The following is an 11,622-nucleotide window of genomic DNA, read 5'->3' on the forward strand; positions in this document are numbered from 1 at the left end:
CCCTCCATCACCAGGCCCTCCGTCACCAGGCCCTCCGTCACCAGGGGTCAGTACCAGTAACCACCACATGTGGAGACAGGTCACTGACCCACAGCTCCCAGCAGGACACACACACACACACACACACACACACACACACAGACACACATACACAGAGAGACACACACACACACATATACAGAGATATACACACACACATAAACAAGTACACACGCACGCACGCAGAGAGACACACACACACACACACACGCACTCACACATATACACAGATATACACACACAGAACAAAACAGGAACGCACACACACAGTGGCAGTCAGCTGCAGCTATTCCAAAGCAATTATTCAAGGCAGCGAGAGGGGAGGGGGTGGAGCTTGAGTCACCCTCCCTCCCCCTCCACACACACACACACACACACACACACACGCCCCCGCCCCCCCTCCTCTCTGTGTCACAGCAGAGTGAGCGCTGCACTGGTTTTCTTACTCCTCGCTCCGCGTCGGGCCGTGTGGAGGAGAGAGAGAATCAGGATTCTACCACCGACTCCCAGACAGAGGGACTGAGACCGGGAGAGACAGAGAGAGAGAGAGAGAGAGGGAGAGAGAGAGAGAGAGACAGAGGAGAGAGAGAGACAGAGAGAGAGGGAGAGAGAGAGAGAGAGACAGAGGGAGACAGACAGAGAGAGAGAGGGAGAGAACAAGGGAACAGCGGGGAGAGGAGAGGAGAGGAGAGGAGAGGAGAGGAGAGGAGAGGTGCGGCCATGGGGCAGTTATGCTGCTTCCCTTTCTCCAGAGCGGAGGAGAAGATCAGTAAGTGTCTGTGTGTGTGTGTGTGTGTGTCTGTGTGTGTGTGTGTGTGTGTGTGTCTGTGTGTGTCTCTGTTTGTGCCTGTCTGTGTGTCTGTCTGTCTGTCTGTGTCTGTTTGTGTCTGTCTGTGTCTGTCTGTGTGTGTCTGTGTCTGTCTGTGTGGGGTTGCATGGGGATCCAATCAGAGTGTGATCTATGGACAGTGTGTGAAGCAGTAACGGGGGGGACGGGGGGGGGGACGTTGCTCCCTCTGTCTAGGTTGTTTTGGGGGTGTCTGGCGTGGAGGTCTGTGGTTTAGCTGACAGTTGATGTGTAGGTCTCAGTGTGTGTAGGTCTCAGTGTGTAGGTCTCAGTGTGTAGTTTGTGTGTAGGTCTCAGTGTGTGTAGGTCTCAGTGTGTAGTTTGTGTGTAGGTCTCAGTGTGTAGTTTGTGTGCAGGTCTCAGTGTGTAGTTTGTGTGCAGGTCTCAGTGTGTGTAGTTTGTGTGTAGGTCTCAGTGTGTGTAGGTCTCAGTGTGTAGTTTGTGTGTAGGTCTCAGTGTGTGTAGGTCTCAGTGTGTAGTTTGTGTGTAGTTGTGTTGGCGTTGGCAGAGAGGAGGGGCCAGTCAGAACAGAGTGGATATCAGTTAGAAATGACGTGTCTCAGCCATAAACCTCCTCCTGATAAACCTCAACCGTACTGTGCAGTTATGTGTGGACTTTGGGCTCTGTGTGCATGCATGCATGTGTGTGCGTGTGTGTGCGTGCGTGCGTGCGTGCGTGCGTGCGTGCGTGCGTGCGTGTGTGCGTGTGTGTGTGTGCTCCATTGCAGCTAGAGATGCACCGATATGAAGGTTCTCAGCCGACTCCACACAGCGTTACTATTTACCTATTTATACCCCGGCATGAAACTAAATCCATATCCTGCTTTTCTATCAACTACAAAGTGACGGAACAACTTTTTTTATTATTTATTTCTATTTAATAAAGAAAGAAATTTTAAAAAAGATGAAAACAGTGATGTAGCGTGTACACGTGTACGCCTTTAAGGGCCCAGGGGATTCTGGGACGCAGGCGGTGGCGGGAACAAGGGAACGAGAGAAGAAGCAGAAGAGAAGAAACAGAAAAGAAATACTTGGAATCCTGTTTTCTTCTACCCAGATACCAACGTTCCAAACACCACAACCCCAACACCAACACCAACACCAACACCAACCCTAACCCTAACACTAACCCTCACCCTAACCTTAACCCTAACCCTAACCCAACCCTAACACTAACCCTCTGTCGTTCTGATTAGGATACGTTGTTATTATTATTACAAACGAATAAAAAGGTTGCTCATCAATTGAAGGTGCGAGGTTAGAGAGGGTTGATAGTCACCGGGAGGTTCTGAGCGCCCGGCCGACCGGTGGAAGGATGGGTGGGTCCCTGCAGCGCGTCCCCCTGCAGCGCGTCCCCCTACAGCGCGTCCCCCCTGCTCCACCAGCCCACGGCTCCACTCTGGAGCTGCTGTTATTGGTCCACAGCCCCAGGGCTCCTGGCTCAGCAGAGCGAAGCGGAGTAAGGATGCATTTAGCTGTGTGTGTGTGTGTGTGTGTGTGTGTGTGTGTGTGTGTGTGTGTGTGTGTGTGTGTGTGTGTGTGTGTGTGTGTGTGTGTGTGTGTGTGTGTGTGTGTGTGTGTGTGTGTGTGTGTGTGTGTGTGTGTGTGTGTGTGTGTGTGTGTGTCTTTAGCTCTGGCAGCATTTTTTCTCTGCATTGTTTAAAACTCTCTGCAGCGTTTCTCTGGCTAGGAGTGCTCCACTCACAGGCTGCCCTGTTTCAGAGAGCTGTGTGTGTGTGTTTCAGCTGGCTTGGCCTACTTCTGGTCGGACTAGGGGGATGATGCTGAGAGGAGGAGAGGGGGAGGGAGGATCGGGGGAGGGAGAGAGAGAGAGGGAGAGATTGTCAGATTGTCGTGCAGCTCAGATGGTCCGTCTCTGATGTGACGATAACTTCCTCGTGAGCTGGGGCACGGGGCAAGAGTGTGTGCGCGTGTGTGTGTGTGTGTTAGCCTGCTGGCAGTAGTGTGAAAGGCTGCCTGTGTGCTTTCACTAAGAAGGCTGTCTGTTGTTTCAGCAGCACAAAGACACACACACACACACACACACACACACACACACACACACACACACAGAGCTCTGATGGCACTGACAGCGCTAAATAATAGCTCTGGGATTTATAAAGGCAGCATAGATGGGAGAGGGGGAGGCAGGGGGGAGGCAGGGGGGGGGTCTCATCAGACATGCCTTTTCTCTTTTGGGACATTCTATTGATATTTCTCTTTTCACATTCCAAAAACATTGTGAAACTGAATATTAGGCTGGCCTTGACATTGCAGTTAGCACACCACACACACACACACACACACACACACACTCACACTCACACACTCACACACACACACACTCTCTCTCTCTGTCTGTCTTGCTGCATGTGCAGGAGGAGAGAGCACATGTGCTGCTGCTGCAGTCCTTTGTTCATTCTCTCTCTCTCTCTCTCTCTCTCTCTCTCTCTCTCTCTCCCCCTCTCTCCCCCTCCCTCTCTCTCTCTCTCTCTCCCTCTCTCCCCCTCCCTCTCTCTCTCTCTCTCTCTCTCTCTCCCCCTCCCTCTCTCTCTCTCTCTCTCCCTCTCTCCCCCTCCCTCTCTCTCTCTCTCTCTCCCTCTCTCTCTCCCTCTCTCCCCCTCCCTCTCTCCCTCTCTCTCTCTCTCTCCCTTTATCCCCCCTCTCTCTATCTTTCTCTCCTTCTCTCTCTCTCTCTCTTTCTTATTTCTTTAACCCTAACCCAACTCTTTCCCTATCTCGTACTCCCCTCTCTCTCTCACACACACACACACACACACACACACACACACACACCCACACCCTGCTGCCACCTTCTTCAAGGACATGCAGAGCCTTGTCAGGCCAGGTCCCCACGGTGACAGACTCATTGTGTATGACTGCAGCAGGACCCTGAACCATGATACTCTGTACACACACACACACACACACACACACACACAGACTAGACCTACACACACACACACACACACACACACACACACACATGCACAGACTAGACCTACACACACACACACACAGACTAGACCTACACACACACACACACACGCACGCACAGACTAGACCTACACACACACACACACGCACAGACTAGACCTACACACACACACACGCACAGACTAGACCTACACACACACACACACACAGACTAGACCTACACACACACACACACACACACACACAGACTAGACCTACACACACACACACACACACACACACACACACACACACGCACGCACAGACTAGACCTACACACACACACACACGCACAGACTAGACCTACACACACACACACACAGACTAGACCTACACACACACACACACACATACACACACAGACTAGACCTATACACACGCGCACACACACACACACACACAGACTAGACCTACACACACACACACATAGACTAGACCTACACACACACTCTCCCCTTCCCCTCTCCTCTCCTTTCCCCTCTCCCCTCCTCTCCCCTTCCCATCTCCCTTTCCCCCTCTCTTCCCCTGTCCTTTCTCTCTCCCTCTCTCTCCCCCCCTCCTCTCTCTCCCCCCCTCCCCTCCCTCCCCCCCTCCTCTCCCCTCTTCTCATGATCTTACTAATGAACACACCGCTTCCTCAGGAAATACCAGCACTGTTCCTGTCTGACATGCAGGGAGGAGGGTTCCATCACATGTCCCCTGCATTACATAACACTCCCAATGACATTTCTGTTCCAGAGAGAGGGACAGGGAGAGGAAGGTAGAGAGGGGGGGGAGAGAGAGAAATGGAGGGAGGGAGAGAGAGAGAAATGGAGAGAGATGGAGGGAGAGAGAGATGAAAACCTGCATAGTTCTACTTTAAGTGCTGTACTTGCACCTCGTTCTGCCGTCACCATGACTACAGCCAGGCTAGTGTGTTTGGACTTCCCTCAGATACAACTGAGGAGGCAAAAGGTGAACCGCTGTGTTTCAGCCTGCCTCATCTATAGATTAGGGTGGGTGTGGGGACAGAGAGAGACATATTAACTGCCGTGCGTGTGTGTGTGTGTGTGTGTGCGTGTGTGTGTGTGTGTGTGTGTGTGTGTGTGTGTGTGTGTGTGTGCGCGTGTGTGAGTGTGAGAAGAGAGTTCTACAGTATCTCTAGATTAGCATGGGTGTGGGGAGAGACCGGTTTTAACTGGTGTGTGTGTGCACGTGTGCGTGTGTGTGCGTGTGCATGTGTGTGAATTCTACAGAATCTCCAGATTAGTATGGGCGTGGAGGGAGAGAGAGAAATGGAGGGAGGGAGGGAGAGAAATGGAGAGAGAGGGAGGGAGGTTTACTGTAGATGGTGTCTGTCTCAGTGTTTAGTAGTAGATGTTTGTGGAGAGTCTTATCTCTCAGCAGAGCTCTGAGGTGTGGGGACAGAGGCATGTCACTGAGGACTGAGGTCCAGCCTCACCAGCTTAGGGAGAACACTCTTGGTCCCTGGTCTGAATGATGTTAGCAGGGTAGTCTTGGCTGGGTCCTAGTCAGGCAGGGTCAGGGTAGTCTTGGTCTCTAGCCACGAGTCATCAGGTTACTTTATCTAGTCACTAGTCATCAGGTTACTTTATCTAGTCACTAGTCATCAGGTTACTTTATCTAGTCACTAGTCATCAGGTTACTTTATCTAGTCACTAGTCATCAGGTTACTTTATCTAGTCACTAGTCATCAGGTTACTTTATCTAGTCCAGCTGGAGGTTTTGCTGTCAAGAGAAGCAGCACTAAGTGTTATGTTATTGACTATCTCTGCAGTCTTCCTCGCGGGGAGCGAGAGGCTGGTTAGCCCTTTAAGGTGTCTTGTTGATTTGGATTTTCAAAGGCAGTTCATCTTCTAAGAGCAACCACAGAAAGCACCACTTAAATGAATCCTGTTTTAAGTACCACGAAACTCCAAAATCAGAGTCTTTGAAATTCAACAAACCGTGTCACCATTTAGCTCTGAGATCAAGGCATGCTCATAACCAATCACAATTATGCACTGTGCGGCCAATCAAGTCGTGAATTACGGCTCCACAAAGACCCCGTTGATTGGGAGAAGTGGAATCTGATGTCTTGGCGGCATTGAGATGAGGTCCTGTTGCTAAACGCCTGTTGTTTGTTTTGCAGATCTTTTTCAGAGCAATCCCCGCGCTGCGAGGACAAGTACGTGTCTCTATGTATAGGACTTTCTCTCTCTCTCTCTCTTTCTCTCTCTCTCTCTCTCCCTCTCTCTCATTCACTCTTTTGCTTTCCCTCTCTCTCTTTCTTTCTCTCCCTCTCTCTCCCTCCCTCTCTCTCTCTCTCTCCCTCTCTTTCTTTCTCTTTCTTTCTTTCCCTCTCTCCCTCCCTCCCTCCCTGTCTCTCTTCCTCTCTCTGAGGCCCTAAGCACCATTTCATCTTCTACACTTAGTGTTGACTTGTTGCCTTGGGCCCCGTCCAGAGCCAACCCCCTCCCTCCCTCCCTCCCTCCCTCCCTCCCTCCCTCTCTCCCTCTCTCCTTATTCATACTGGTGATAGATGTGAAGCACCATTTCATCACTCTCACTCGCTGTTGTATGGCTGTCTGAGCAATGTTAAACCCCTGTCACAACCTCTGTGCTACACCGTCACAATGTTAAACCCCTGTCACAACCTCTGTGCTACACCGTCACAATGTTAAACCCCTGTCACAACCTCTGTGCCACACCGTCACAATGTTAAACCCCTGTCACAACCTCTGTGCCACACCGTCACAATGTTAAACCCCTGTCACAACCTCTGTGCTACACCGTCACAATGTTAAACCCCTGTCACAACCTCTGTGCTACACCGTCACAATGTTAAACCCCTGTCACAACCTCTGTGCCACACCGTCACAATGTTAAACCCCTGTCACAACCTCTGTGCTACACCGTCACAATGTTAAACCCCTGTCACAACCTCTGTGCTACACCGTCACAATGTTAAACCCCTGTCACAACCTCTGTGCCACACCGTCACAATGTTAAACCCCTGTGTCTGTCTCTATGCTACACCGTCACTAGACTGTCAATGTTAAACCCCTGTCACAACCTCTGTGGTACACCGTCACAAACCTAAACCCCTGTGTCAGTCACAAACCCTGAGCGGCACAGTCAGGTCCCTCTGCTGAGGTACGTTACCGAGGGCAGGCCGCACAGTCAGGTCCCTCTGCTGAGGTACGTTACCAAGGGCAGGCCGCACCACCAACCTCCCTGTCCCCTGGGACACCAAAGGCTAGGCACAACACTGTTACCATGGTGAAATCACAGCCGCCTGGTCGCACAGGCCACTGGTGTAAACGGAGAAGGGGGCGTTCCCCGGTGAGGGCGCCCGGGTGCTGTAGGAGCCTGCTGTCACTCAGTGGCCAGGAGCCTTTACCCCGCGGCGCCGGGTGCTGTAGGAGTCTTTACCCCGCGGCGCCGGGTGTGTTGTGTTGACAAAGCAAGGGTAGATAGGGCAGTCTGTGTAGCTTAGAGCTGTGCACGGTGTGTGTGTGTTCATGTCGTATTAACGCGTTATTGTGTGTGTGTGTGTGTGTGTGTGTGTGTGTGTGTGTGTGTGTGTGTGTGTGTGTGTGCGTGTCTCTAGGTGTGAAGCGGGGCGCGGCGCCTGATGACGAGGAGCTGCAGCGTCTCAGCAGGCGGCTGGTGGAGGACGCCGTCCTGAGGGCGGTCCAACAGTACCGCGACGAGACGCAACACAACGGGGGCGGGCCCGCCGGGCAGAACGGGGGTGGGCCCACGGAGCCTGGCACGGCGCGGCCCGGGGAGAACCTCAACGCTAACGCCGGTACCGCTATGACGACACCGGACCCCAATGCTAGCTAAATGAACCCCCCCCCCCCCCCCCCCAACCAGACCCCAGGCAGCCTTGGACACTCCCAGGCCGAGCCAGATGGCCAGGGCCAGAGCTCCGGAGCTAGAGGGCAGGATCGTACCAGGTGCAGCGGGGGTGGAGGGGTGTTTCCGGGCTCCAGGAGGTGGTTTATTCTGAAGGACTGGTTGACTGTGTGTGGGATCCCCCTGCAGCTTTAGTGTCTCTGCTCCAGCACCGACCTGTTTCTCTCTCTCAACCCCCCAAACCCTCTCCTGGTTCAGCCTTCCACACCCCCTCCTACCTCCTCTTCACCCCCTCCTACCTCCTCTTCACCCCCTCCTTCACCTTCCCTCCATCCCCTCTGTCTCCCCTCCCGCTGGCCCCAGCAGCCTCTGCTTCCATCTCTCTAGTGGGGAGCTTGTTTGATTATCCCCTGACCCTGACCCCTGACCCCTGACCCCAGGAGAGAGAGTTGACCAGGTGATGGAGGTTTGCTGTTCAGACTCCTGTGTAGGTTGTTTAGTCCACACACTACATGTCACACTGATATGAGGTTCGTCAACCCCACACACACACACACACACACACACACACACACACACACACACACACACACACACCTACACACCTACAGTGCTACTGCTAAGACAATCGGCGTCTGTACTGAGTCTGTACTAAGTCTGTACTAAGCTACAACATCACTACACATGAACATGAACTGCATGTCCCAGACCAGGGATATGGTCTAACCTGGACTATGGTCTAACCTGGACTATGGTCTGACCTGGACTATGGTCTAACCTGGACTATGGTCTGACCTGGACTATGGTCTGACCTGGACTATGGTCTGACCTGGGCTATGGTCTAACCTGGACTATGGTCTGACCTGGGCTATGGTCTGACCTGGACTATGGTCTGACCTGGACTATGGTCTGACCTGGGCTATGGTCTGACCTGGACTATGGTCTGACCTGGACTATGGTCTGACCTGGACTATGGTCTGACCTGGACTATGGTCTAACCTGGACTATGGTCTGACCTGGGCTATGGTCTGACCTGGACTATGGTCTAACCTGGACTATGGTCTGACCTGGGCTATGGTCTAACCTGGACTATGGTCTAACCTGGACCATGCAGTGAAATCTGAATATGCTGTGATCAACGTTTACACGCTGGAACTTGAAGGGTGAAAATGTTTAGAATTGAATGAACACAGTCAAGAAGGTTGACTGACTGATGAAGATGATTTTGGATTGTTGATTTGTTTAGTTTATTTGTTTGTTTGTTTTGTTTACGCTGTTGATACAGACCTGATTAGTCGAGCTCAGAACCCGTCAGGCAATGGATCTTCTGTCCCAGCCTATTGTGGGAAATGGAGTCTGCTCCTCCTGACTGAACACTCCCTGCCAGCTGGAACAATAGCTAACAGGACTACAACCGCTAACAGCACTACAACACCCAACAGGAATATAACCGCTAACAGGACTACAACACCTAACAGGACTACAACACCCAACAGACGCTCACAGTGCATCCTGTAGATATAGAAGAAGGTTTCTGTAAGATGAATTTTATATTTAAAAAGAAAAAAGATGAAGTTTGATTTGGAATCGAGTAAAAGAACAAAAAGCACAAATGATGGATTTCAGTTTTATTTCAGTTTATTTTTTCATGCTTTCTAGCGAGGACAATACTCAAAGTACCACTTCCCAGAGTGGCCTTAATTATTGGATGAAATAGAAGTTGATTTATGACCTTGGAACTCAGAAGGCTTTGATTTTAACTTTATGCTCAATTTTACATAATTTCACCAGAACCTTAATATATGCTTTGTCTCATGTTGTGGTGTGATTGGATGCTGCAGTCTCATGATGTCTTGTGATTGGATGCTGCAGTCTCATGATGTCTTGTGATTGGATGCTGCCATCTCATGATGTCTTGTGATTGGATGATGCAGTCTCATGATGTCTTGTGATAGGATGCTGTAGTCTCATGATGTCTTGTGATTGGATGATGCAGTCTCATGATGTCTTGTGATAGGATGCTGTAGTCTCATGATGTCTTGTGATTGGATGATGCAGTCTCATGATGTCTTGTGATAGGATGCTGTAGTCTCACGATGTCTCGTGGTTGGATGCTGCAGTCTCATGATGTCTTGTGATTGGATGATGCAGTCTCATGATGTCTTGTGATAGGATGCTGTAGTCTCATGATGTCTTGTGATTGGATGATGCAGTCTCATGATGTCTTGTGATAGGATGCTGTAGTCTCACGATGTCTCGTGGTTGGATGCTGCAGTCTCATGATCATTGTTTGAGTTTGTTTAAATCTAGCAGCCCTACTGGCTGTGTGTGTCTGTGTGTCTGTCTGTGTCTGTGTGTCTGTGTTTCATCATGATCATGTTTTGCCACAATGAACAATAAAATCAGGATATGAAGTTGGATCCAATATCCTCAGTTGTCTGTTTTATATCAGATTGATTGTGTGTGTGTGTGTGTGTGTGTGTGTGTGTGTGTGTGTGTGTGTGTGTGTGTGTGTGTGTGTGTGTGTGTGTGTGTGTGTCGGGCTATCCTCTCAGTAGCTGGGTCAGAGAGTTATTTCTGTGTTCTAATAGCTTCTGCCTGAAGCGGTGTTTTCTGTTTTTACTCCTTCTATTTTGGTTCTGGCCTCAAAGCGCTCATTCTAATCATCCCTGGCACTGTCTGCAGGCTAGGGAGTACACACTAGGGTAGGATAGGCAGGCTAGGGAGTACACACTAGGGTAGAAAGACAGGCTAGGGAGTACACACTAGGGTAGAGAGACAGGCTAGGGAGTACACACTAGGGTAGAGAGACAGGCTAGGGAGTACACACTAGGGTAGGATAGGCAGGCTAGGGAGTACACACTAGGGTAGGATAGACAGGCTAGGGAGTACACACTAGGGTAGAGAGACAGGCTAGGGAGTACACACTAGGGTAGAGAGACAGGCTAGGGAGTACACACTAGGGTAGGATAGGCAGGCTAGGGAGTACACACTAGGGTAGAGAGACAGGCTAGGGAGTACACACTAGGGTAGGATAGACAGGCTAGGGAGTACACACTAGGGTAGGATAGACAGGCTAGGGAGTACACACTAGGATAGGCAGGCTAGGGAGTACACACTAGGGAGGGGCAGACAGGCTGGCCAGGGGCAGACAGGCAGGCTGGCCAGGGGCAGACAGGCAGGCAGGCCAGGGGCAGACAGGCAGGCCAGGGGCAGACAGGCAGGCCAGGGGCAGACAGGCAGGCAGGCCAGGGGCAGACAGGCAGGCCAGGGGCAGACAGACAGGCCAGGGGCAGACAGGCAGGCAGGCCAGGGGCAGACAGGCAGGCCAGGGGCAGACAGACAGGCCAGGGGCAGACAGGCAGGCCAGGGGCAGACAGACAGGCCAGGGGCAGACAGGCAGGCAGGCCAGGGGCAGACACTCTCTATCGCTGGATGGATCTCTGTTGCCTGCCTGCTCCGCACCGATCGATACTGTCTCAGAGTGCAAGATTGACAGGTTGGAGGCGAAAACAAGCAGACCAGCGGTGAGACTTCTTGAATCCGATCGATACAGAGTCCAGTGTGCAAGACGGGCATGCTGGAGAGCACAACACACAGTGGGCAGTGTAAGACAGACAGGCCGGGCAGTACGCGGGAGGCTTGGAGCCTCTACTGTACTTATCACAGTCTGATTGTCCTCTCGCCTCCATGCCGGGTCGATCCCAGCACCGTGCCAGAGCGGACTATCACGCCGATCTTTAACGTCAACCTGCCGCTGACAGACCATAAACTCCGCCAGACCCCTGGACCCCTCAATATGTCCACTCCATCAGAGCCACCATCCCTCATACTACAGCAGAGCTGGACAGACGTAATCTAATTGGTGCAGGATGACAGATAGGGCCTATCATAATGAAATCCAATTCTGCGGGCCG

General features: G+C 51.7%; 1 protein-coding gene across 2 annotated transcripts in view; it reads left to right on the plus strand.

The window, feature by feature from the left end:
* akap7 (A-kinase anchoring protein 7) overlaps positions 1–10,117 on the plus strand; it is a gene marked incomplete at its 5' end in the record, with an annotated part of 23,866 nt that extends 13,749 nt beyond the window's left edge. For both annotated transcript variants that reach the window (XM_083689416.1, XM_083689417.1), the window contains one exon: positions 7,455–10,117. In XM_083689416.1, the coding sequence (XP_083545542.1) occupies positions 7,455–7,693 (239 nt within the window). In that variant the 3' untranslated portion in view covers positions 7,694–10,117. The remainder of the gene's footprint in view (positions 1–7,454) is intronic.
* Between the last annotated feature and the right edge of the window lie 1,505 nt (positions 10,118–11,622).

Source organism: Argentina silus (genome assembly GCF_951799395.1).
Source record: "Argentina silus genome assembly, chromosome: 17".
Lineage (NCBI taxonomy): Eukaryota > Metazoa > Chordata > Actinopteri > Argentiniformes > Argentinidae > Argentina > Argentina silus.